Consider the following 9,100-nt stretch of genomic DNA (forward strand, 5'->3'; position numbering starts at 1 on the left):
ATTTAACTTATACGCAGATAACTATACTCGCTTGTACACTTAATTTAATGCATTCGCACTTTTGATAATCATTTTAATACTTTTGTAATGTTTTCGTTGTTTAACTGCAACTTTTTTATATTGACGTTAAAAGCTTCCAAATACACTTTTCAACTTAAAATAGATGCTCTGATTATGATGAGTATGTTGTAAATTCAAATTAAAAAAAAAAAAAATCAGGTATTTGAACGAAACATTTGATGCGGATAGATATATATATCTATAAATATAAATCTGATGGGAATCATCAGTCATCAAATTCGAACAGGGGCTTGCCGTTGGCATCCCAGCTGTTTTTGCATTTCTTGAAGGCACAAACCAGATAAAGTGCTGAAAATAAACATATATACATGTATATGAGTTATATCAGTTGGATCGCTGCAATGTTTGTTAGGTACTCACTTGTTGCTTCCCATTCGGATTTGGAGAGCGTGCCCACGGGTCGAGAGCGCTGTGTGCCAATGACTCGGCGCACATGCTCGAACTGGTCATCGCTGCCACAGCGCTGGGGCTGGACCGATTCCAGGCCAGACATGCGCTGCAGCAGCTGGCGGCCCTGGGACATCGTCTCCCTGAAATAGTCGGCGAATGTGCTGCGCCTGACCAGCTGCAGTCCATGCCGGCGACCCAGTTTGACCAGAGTTGGAAAATGTACCAAAAACTCGGGACAATCGACAACGCCCTCCATATGGAACTGATATTTGGCGCCGAAAAGCGGCAACGACTCCGTATTGCATTCAAATTCAATGCTATAGACATCGTTGCCAAATCGGCGTGCATTCGGTCCGGCCGCTTTTAATCTCCTTATAATCTCATAAGCATCCGGTATGGTCGCTATAAAATAGCCACCCGGCTGCAGGCACTCGGCTGCGTTGCGCATCATGCAGTCCGCCTGCATGAGCGACTCGAAGCAATAGTGAAAGGCAAACTGGCACGAGACCAGATTCAATTGCAGAGATGCATCCTTATAGCGTTCACGCAGCCGAACCATTGTCGAGTCGCAGGCAAAAAACTCGGCTGTGAACTTATGCGCGTACTTTGATCTCTCGGCACGCTGCAATATGTCCTGGTAGCGACGCTGGCATTGCTCCACCGATACCTCGGCAATGTCTGTGCATATTAAATGCGATATTTGCGCTTTATCCCATTTCAGCAGATCCCCGCCCTTGCCGCAGCACATGTCGAGGACGCGCAGTGCATCACCAACGCGCTGCTGTTGCTTGATTATCCCCATAAACTCGTTGATCAACTGGCTCTTGATCCAGTTGTTGAAGTTGCGCATAAAATAGATTTTCGACTTGTGACGCTCCTTGCGTCCGGCCTCCTTCAGCTCGTTGTAGTGATGGGCGACCACATGTGTGTTGGCGGCGCCGCCGCTTGAATGCCGCCCTTCATCTCCATCAACGGCAGCTGTTGCCTCTGCATCGTCGTTGTCCGAGCTGTTTTGTGTTGCCGCTGGCTGTTTTGTTGCTGCCGTCGCCGCGTTTGGTTCTGTGGTGGCATTACCCTCGCTTTCCTCATCGTCTGATAATTTGACTGGCGCAAATTCTTCTTCCATTACATTTTTTTCATAATTAACACTCATTTTATTATAACACACAGCAAATTTGTGCGGCCGCCGCTGAATAATGGAAAATCTGGCCGCGATACCCTGCAACAGCTGTTCAAATATTCAGGTTGCCTATCGATTGTTATCGTCTCTTGAAAAATCTGCTAGTGTTGTACAATGGTCTAGATTGCTTCAGGAGCCTAAAATAATAAAGGTAGTGAAGAAATCATACAAGTAATTGAAGAAATAAAAAAGTACAACATATACATTTTGATTATACGTGAGGCTCGGGATCGAGCAAACTATGATCAGCACACTTATTTTACCCGTTAATTTCAATCGACGAATTCTATGTTGTTTCTACAAATTTTTCCAAACAACCAGATGAATTTTAGTACCAGGAACTTGTTCATAAAATATTTATTAAAATTGCCAATACAATATACCAGTTTGGGTACATCTGTACCATACGTGATAATCGCCTTCGTGACGTCACAACAATGCAGCTAACATGGAGGTTTATCTGTGCGTTACCTTGCACATTGCCAACACCTGTTTCACATGCGGCAAAAGTAAATAATTTAAATGCATTTTCGTGCATTTAATCGCGCTGTGCTCAAACTTTTGCTGACGAATAAAAGCAGAATAGCGCTTGACAGACGCAACATGGCCTGCAGCAGATATGAATACGTTAAGTCCTACGAACAGGACGATAGAATATTGCCAAATGTGTGGATTGTGGTACGCATCGATGGCAAGAAATTTCACAAATTTGCCAATGCGCACAAATTTGAAAAGCCCAACGATGAGAATGGTGAGCACGCTACCCGAATTTAATTGCAAAATTATAATAAATAATGGAAAAAACTGTAACCACGTGCAGCGCTGAATGTGATGAATGCCGCCGGTATCGCTGTCATGCAGGAGTTCCGGGACATTGTGCTGGGCTACGGCCAGAGCGATGAATATTCGTTTGTCTTTCGCAAGGATACGACGGCCTTTAAGCGTCGCGCCGCCAAGCTGCTCAGCTATGTGACGAGCATGTTCTCCAGCAGCTATGTGCTCAGCTGGCCACAATGGATGCAGCAGCAGCCGCTGAGCTATGCGCCCTGTTTCGATGGCCGTATTGTGCTCTATCCGTCGGATGAGAATCTGCGCGATTATCTGAGCTGGCGGCAGGCGGATGTTCATGTGAATAATCTGTATAATACGGCATTTTGGAAACTAGTGCTAGAGTCGGGTCTGACCAATCAACAGGCCGAGGAGCGGCTACGCGGCACACTCTCCGCCGACAAAAATGAACTACTCTTCCAGCAGTTCGGCATTAACTACAACAAACTGCCGGCCATGTATCGCAAGGGCACCATCTTGCTGCGCAAGCGGGTGCTCTTGCAGGATGGCGAGCAGGATAAGGGCAGGCAGGTGATAGTGCCCATACATGAGGATCTAATTGGCGCCGCGTTCTGGCGAGAGCACACCGAAATACTGGGCAAATATGTGCCGGGCACACATGCGCCGACAAGTTTATGCAGGCAGCTTGAAGCGCAGCTGCAGGAGAAGGCCACAATTAGCTGAGTTTCGACTTATGACAATAGTTTAATAACAAATTATTACAAATACATTAAGAGCAAAGCAAATAAACTCGTTGCAACTAGCAGCTGTGTTTAGTAGTCATCGTCGTCATCATCGTCGTCATCCTCACTGGGTTTGCTGACGAAGCCTGCACTGCTGCTGCTGCCACCGCCGCCGGTGGCATCCGTCTGCTGTCGCTGGATTAGCGCATTGCTCTGCTGCACGGCGGCAGCCTGCATGCTCATCCATTGTTGTTGCTCTTCGCGTGCCTGCTCCTCGCGCGCCTTGGCGAACAGCTCCTGTTGCTGGCGCAGCAGCTCCTCCTCGGGTATGCCCAGGTTTTCCAGGCGCGTGCTCTGTCTGCGCCGTTTGGCGGCCACCTCTTTGCAGTCGTGCAGCACTGCCTCGGCCTCCTGTTTGTAATCGCGAAAGCCCAGACGATCGAGTGCCTCGAGCACATGCTCGGCATTGATTGTTTTCTTGCTGCGCTGATTGCACACCTCGTTCGCCTCGGAGCTGATCAGGTGTATGAATTCGGAACAGCAATTGAGTATCAGTTCGCGACTCTCGTTGGCCACGCGCACCGTGGGCACCAGCTCTTTAATTATTTTATTGATGCTGGCCCTGGGCAATGTTAGCTCATCGTCTTCGGCATTGGGTGGCAAAAGCTCCTCCTGTGGATTGGACATTGCGCGCACGAACAAAATGTAAACAAAACTCGTTGATAGAAAAATAAATAACAACGATGCTGCTGCTTCTTGCTGCTAGCATTTGCAGTGTTGCAAATTCACAGAGAAACATAGATATATCGATAATGCGATGTTTTCAACGTGCTATCGATAGCAAAACATATGTTTGAAAGACAACATTTATTAATTGGAAAGTAACAAATCGGCATTTTTAGAAAAAGTTTCAGTATTATGGGCGACTACGATTCAGATGATGAAAAATCGCAAGTGGAGAAGTTGCGCTATGCCAAGGTGCCGCGCGGCATGTTTGTTAGCGGCTGGGACGATGACACCGACGAGCTCATCGAGGAGGACAAAAATCCACAAGGTACAAATCAACGGTATACATAAAATAATGAAAACTAAATGATTAACGTGCAGCCAGCATTGATCGCATGATATTGTGGGCCGTCGGTGAGAATCGCATTAGCGAGGTTCGCGAAATCCTACAGCTGGACGCGGACAGTGTCCACTCGCGCGACAACGATGGCTACACACCCCTGCATCGCGCCTGCTACAACAACTTCGTCGACATGGCCAAGCTGTTGCTGCAGCATCAGGCAGATCCAAACGCACGCACTGAACTCGGCTGGACACCATTGCATTCGGCCTGCAAATGGAACAATGCCGATTGCGCCCTATTGTTGCTGCAATTTGGCGCCGATGTGAACGCCGAGTCGGATGGCCAGCAGACGCCTCTGCATATTACGGCAACCGTTTCCAATTGCCGCAATACGGCCACTGTGCTGCTCCTGGATCGCAATTTGCAGGCACGCAAGGAGAATAACTCGGAGGAGACAGCCGCTGTGATTGCACGTCGGACTGGCATGAGCTATGTGATCTTTGAAATTGCCGACGAGGCCTACGACTGCGATACGGGATTGATTGACTAAAATGTCGTTGATTTTATTAAATATAATACCTAATATTAGTTTGGTTTATGAGTGAACAAATTATGTGTTTAATTGTGCTTAACTGGCCGGTGCCGGTGTGCGTACAAAATGCTCATAGAATGACTTCGTATAGTTGACCATCTCATCGTGCATGGCGGCGGGCACAAAATACGGATTACCCTGACCGCCCTCGATGGTGCCCTTGGCCGTGTAGCGCATATAGCTGGACACTGTTGTTTCTGGCGGCAGGACGGCGCCATCTTCAATTACACAGCAATCCTTGAGCGTGCAGCGGCGACCCTGGAATCAATCGAATACATATAAATAGAAGATTTATAAAAGTTGGGAAAGCTTAAGCTGGCCACTTACGATGATGGCATTCTTGCCAATGTACACAAAGGAACCAATTATGGCCGCAGAGACCACAGCGCCCTCGCCTATAAAGACATGATCGCCAATGTGCATGGGAAAGAAGGCGATGCCTTTGCTAAACTGTTTATAGGGCGGTCGTATCACAGAGTTTTTGCTTATCACACAATAACGTCCAGTACGCACATTGGCCAAATCGCCGCGTATTATGGCCCCGCTCTGTACAATCACCTTGCCATTGAGCACAATGTTCTGGGAGCCGCAGAGCACAGTGTGGCGGCTCACCTTATTGCCGGATGCCTGTAAGCAACAATTGATGAGGTCATCGAAGTGAAACAAATTGATTAGTTGCAGCTTATATTTGTGGCACATAATTACCACGCACCGTTTCAACGTATTCATCTTTGCTGTAATAGGTATCCGCAATTTCCATTATTTTCAATATGTGCAAAAAAGCTTAATTTTATTTGCAATTTATTGTTGGCGTTGGCAGTCTCACCAGCTCAGCTGTTTCGATAACAATTATATCGATATTGCAGCGGCTCAGTGTGTATTTGGCGTTGCCAGACTGTGTGGTCTTACGCGTTGCCAACCACTGCTAAAACAACGTTAAATGAGAACTGACTGTTACAGCTGCTGCATTAATAGAACAATTTATTTATGCATATAATTATAAATATTTTAATTGAGAGCTACTTTATTTTTTTTAATTAGTCGCATGCTACTATTTGCTTACAATTATAAAATGCGGGTGCATAGCAACTGCAGGTGTTTAGCCCACGTTAACCCTGAACTTTGCATGCAGTTGGCAACTGCAGCGCTGATTAGAACAACAATTATGCTCGCTCTTGTTGTTGTTGTTGTTGTTGCAGCTGCTGCACATTGATTAGATCGTCTGCTAATAATATTAAAAAAAAAAAGCATGTACATAGATTTCTAGATAAATAATTGCACAATAACTAACAGCTGGAAGTGACCTCAGGCATGCCACATACAAAGTTTCAGTTGAAACTTTTGTTTTGTTTTTGTTTTTGTTTCTGTTTTTCATACGCGCTTCAATGATGTTCCAATTAAATTGGTCGTTGTATAATCGGGTCTGCCCGGCCCCCTTTGGCCTTGGGCGCTTGGACTACACGCTCGAATGCGCAATGCCCTCCAGCTGGCCACATTCGCTAATTGGCAGTCAGACGTTAATGCCAGGTTCTGCATGCCAAAGAACATTCATAACCATATTTATGGTAATCCATTATGATATGCCCGCCTTTAATAATACGACGTATTGTTGTGCATGTAAATGAATTTGTTTTGCCATTTCGTTTTGGGTTCTGCGTTTTAAGCAATTCGATATTCAACTGTGTCTCGACCTTACCAATAATTCATTTGGTCAAGCAAATGGCCGGTTGACCATTTGAACTTTTGGCCAATTCATTTGCAGCCACACAAGAAAAAAAAGGAGGCAATTACCAACTGGCAATTTCAACTAAATCTGGCTGATCTTTGTAGTAAAGCCGCCAGTTGAAGGCTTCGGGGTTTGCCACCTTTGGCCTAAGGTTATTAAACTTCAACTTGAAACCTGCTAAAGGTTAGAAGCTGTTCATGTTCAGCTTTTAATTGAAAAGCAAATGCAAGCTAACAAACAAACAATTGAACAAATGATCAAACAAATAAACACCACGAATCAAATTTGTTTGGCACTCGAAAGTGTGTGTTTGCTTTTCTTATACTCAAGTTGATCTATTCAGAATTGCTGATGTTAGTTATTATACAGAGGGTTGGTGGAAGCACATTAAATATAATGTGTATTTTTTTTATATTTTATTTAATATTTTTAAAGTTAAAAGTAAGTCATTTAGAAAAATAAAGAGTAAAAGCTTAAACCTAAATTTTCTTATTATGTAGTAAATCGCAAGAAAAACGTTTAAGAATGACGGACAAAGCATAAATCGAAAGAGAACGAGAATGCATATATCTTCAGAATAGGCCGATGATGAAAGACAATAAAACGAAGCAGAGGAAGACAGAGAAAGAGAGACAAAGTAAATGGAAAAATATATATTTAAGAAGCAAGTGGAAGGAATATAAGTAAGAGCGAGGGAGATAGAGAGAGATATTTAGAGAGGGAAAAATAGAGAGAAAGAAAGAGCATTAAAGAGAGAGAGAGAGAGAGAGAGAGATAGAGATGAGAGAGAGAGAGAGAGAGAGAGAGAGAGAGAGAGAGAGAGAGAGAGAGAGAGAGAGAGAGAGAAATATAGAGTTAGATGGAGATTGTAGGAGTCAGATAGAGACAGGTAGTGAGAGAGGGAAAAGAGAGAGAAACACAGAGAAAGAGATATAAAGAAAGAGAGTGAGAGAGAGACAATGAGGAAGAGAAAGAGTGAATAGGATTGAGATAGAGGGGGGAAAGAGAGAGTGAGAGAGAGAGAGAGAGAGAGAGAGAGAGATATTGAAGAAGAGTGAGGAAAATAGAAAGAGAGAGGTGTAGAAAGAGAGATTGGTTAGCGTCTATTTGAAATATTACCTAATCCAAAAATGATCATATATATTTGTAATATTCGTCGTTTCGTCAATTGTTATTATCTTGAAGACACACTCTGGCTCATCTTCAGCTGCTGACACCCAACAAAATAAAAATCAATTGATTGCTGCCACAAGCCGACCTTGACCATGCCGCAGCATTCATTGAGCGCTGCCAATCTCCCTGGTGGCATCTATGTAAATATTTACAGAGCTACATCAACGATGGCCTTGATGATAGCGCTAGCTGTTGTTGTTGTTGTTGTTGCTTCTGCTGCTGCTATTATCCATATTATTAAAAGCCCAAAAAGCTAATCAAGTTTTAAATACACGCACTGCACATCCGCCTGGGCAGACATCATCCAATTCTTCCAATCTCACGATCTATTTGCCATTAAAGTTGATTTTTACTATTATTATTATTATTTCTGTTGTTGTAGCGAGCGTGCGCACAGCTTCAGTTTGTTTGTTGTTATTGTTTTAGTGGTTGATTTTGAGCGTTTTAATCGTTTTTCAAGTTGCTGCGAGGCAAAAACTGAAGTGTGCCCAGGGGCAAAAGCAAAAAAAATCGGTAACTGAAAACAATCGTAAATAAGCGCATAATTAATAAAGACCGCAATTGAAGTAATGCTCAAGAGATACAGTGAAAGCTCTCTTGCGCGGATTACAGGTTCTTTGGCCCGCAAGAGATGCCGATAAAAATGCCGAAAAAAACCAGAAAATTAATTGTTTATTAAAAATAATTATTTTGGCTTTTTCTAAATTTCCTGCTGCCATTTAATTTTTAAGACAAATTTTCATTTGAATAAATTTGAAATGATATTTTATACAAAATTAAAGATAGATTAATTTGTGCTCAAAATGAAATGTCGACTTTTTGGTCAAAGGAACTAGCAAGAACTTAGCCCCAAAATGTGAATCTCATCCAATTAAGCTGTCCGTTGGTAGAGCTTTCACTGTATATCTATATATAACGATTTGAGTCGATGTCGCGCTGAGAACAATGCAAAAATTTTAATAACAACAAATCAAATTAACTCGTAGCTGCAATTAAAAATTAAGAAAATTGTTTCATTGAATTCTATTGCGCACAAGGTGAGGCGCGGCATGGAAAGGTGAGCTGCGGTGCGGTGCGGTCAGACGAGGCAGACAACAATTGCATATAATATTTTCACCTTTTTGCATGCAGCAAATAACAAGTTTTTTGCTCAAGTCTTTTGTTTTAATGCAGGCATTGAAAATCAATAAATCTTTGCTGTAATTGACATTAGCTAAATACAGAGTATTGTGGATATTCTGAGTATTGGATTGGCATAAATAAAGCCAAACAATGGCCCAGCTATCTATAATTGTTCCAATAAAATCCTAAAGGTCTTTAGTTGTGATATGTGAGATTGAGAATAGGAAAATAACTGTTCCGAAATATGATTTATATT

General features: G+C 43.2%; 5 protein-coding genes across 5 annotated transcripts; 2 read left to right on the top strand and 3 right to left on the bottom strand.

Moving 5' to 3' along the window:
* Positions 1-208: 208 nt before the first annotated feature.
* Positions 209-1,706, bottom strand: Rnmt (RNA guanine-7 methyltransferase). The gene is made up of 2 exons (XM_064697459.1): positions 442-1,706; positions 209-369 (listed from the first exon to the last, which is right to left on the bottom strand). The coding sequence occupies exons 1-2, from the start codon at positions 1,622-1,624 to the stop codon at positions 287-289; spliced, it is 1,266 nt and encodes a 421-aa protein (XP_064553529.1). The 5' UTR covers positions 1,625-1,706; the 3' UTR covers positions 209-286.
* Positions 1,707-2,024: 318 nt separating this feature from the next.
* THG (tRNA-histidine guanylyltransferase) lies at positions 2,025-3,242 on the top strand. Its single transcript, XM_064697460.1, has 2 exons — positions 2,025-2,402; positions 2,472-3,242. The coding sequence occupies exons 1-2, from the start codon at positions 2,174-2,176 to the stop codon at positions 3,161-3,163; spliced, it is 921 nt and encodes a 306-aa protein (XP_064553530.1). The 5' UTR covers positions 2,025-2,173; the 3' UTR covers positions 3,164-3,242.
* On the bottom strand, positions 3,165-4,005 carry NC2beta (negative cofactor 2beta). The gene has a single exon (XM_064697463.1). It carries the CDS (start codon positions 3,847-3,849, stop codon positions 3,253-3,255), a length of 597 nt encoding a protein of 198 aa, XP_064553533.1. The 5' UTR covers positions 3,850-4,005; the 3' UTR covers positions 3,165-3,252.
* A 13-nt stretch (positions 4,006-4,018) lies between these two features.
* Positions 4,019-4,841, top strand: Ankrd49. Its single transcript, XM_064697462.1, has 2 exons — positions 4,019-4,216; positions 4,270-4,841. Exons 1-2 carry the CDS (start codon positions 4,081-4,083, stop codon positions 4,779-4,781), a joined length of 648 nt encoding a protein of 215 aa, XP_064553532.1. The 5' UTR covers positions 4,019-4,080; the 3' UTR covers positions 4,782-4,841.
* On the bottom strand, positions 4,770-5,681 carry DCTN5-p25 (Dynactin 5, p25 subunit). The gene is made up of 3 exons (XM_064697464.1): positions 5,536-5,681; positions 5,151-5,450; positions 4,770-5,081 (listed from the first exon to the last, which is right to left on the bottom strand). Exons 1-3 carry the CDS (start codon positions 5,581-5,583, stop codon positions 4,860-4,862), a joined length of 570 nt encoding a protein of 189 aa, XP_064553534.1. The 5' UTR covers positions 5,584-5,681; the 3' UTR covers positions 4,770-4,859.
* Positions 5,682-9,100: the final 3,419 nt, after the last annotated feature.

This window comes from Drosophila montana, unplaced genomic scaffold (genome assembly GCF_035044405.1).
Source record: "Drosophila montana isolate Dmon_TW-CO22-7 unplaced genomic scaffold, ASM3504440v1 contig_402_1, whole genome shotgun sequence".
In the NCBI taxonomy this organism is placed as follows: domain Eukaryota; kingdom Metazoa; phylum Arthropoda; class Insecta; order Diptera; family Drosophilidae; genus Drosophila; species Drosophila montana.

Bases quoted from the DNA above. Each gene is read 5' to 3' on its own strand.
- Rnmt (XM_064697459.1), bottom strand. From the start codon at position 1,624: ATGAGTGTTAATTATGAAAAAAATGTAATGGAAGAAGAATTTGCGCCA. The intron at 370-441 runs GTGAGTACCTAA...GTTTATTTTCAG, and splicing joins ATCCGAATGGGAAGCAACAA to CACTTTATCTGGTTTGTGCC.
- THG (XM_064697460.1), top strand. From the start codon at position 2,174: ATGCATTTTCGTGCATTTAATCGCGCTGTGCTCAAACTTTTGCTGACG. The intron at 2,403-2,471 runs GTGAGCACGCTA...AACCACGTGCAG, and splicing joins AAAGCCCAACGATGAGAATG to CGCTGAATGTGATGAATGCC.
- NC2beta (XM_064697463.1), bottom strand. From the start codon at position 3,849: ATGTCCAATCCACAGGAGGAGCTTTTGCCACCCAATGCCGAAGACGAT.
- Ankrd49 (XM_064697462.1), top strand. From the start codon at position 4,081: ATGGGCGACTACGATTCAGATGATGAAAAATCGCAAGTGGAGAAGTTG. The intron at 4,217-4,269 runs GTACAAATCAAC...ATTAACGTGCAG, and splicing joins GGAGGACAAAAATCCACAAG to CCAGCATTGATCGCATGATA.
- DCTN5-p25 (XM_064697464.1), bottom strand. From the start codon at position 5,583: ATGGAAATTGCGGATACCTATTACAGCAAAGATGAATACGTTGAAACG. The intron at 5,451-5,535 runs GTGCGTGGTAAT...TGTTGCTTACAG, and splicing joins AAGATGAATACGTTGAAACG to GCATCCGGCAATAAGGTGAG. The intron at 5,082-5,150 runs GTAAGTGGCCAG...GATTGATTCCAG, and splicing joins TTGGCAAGAATGCCATCATC to GGTCGCCGCTGCACGCTCAA.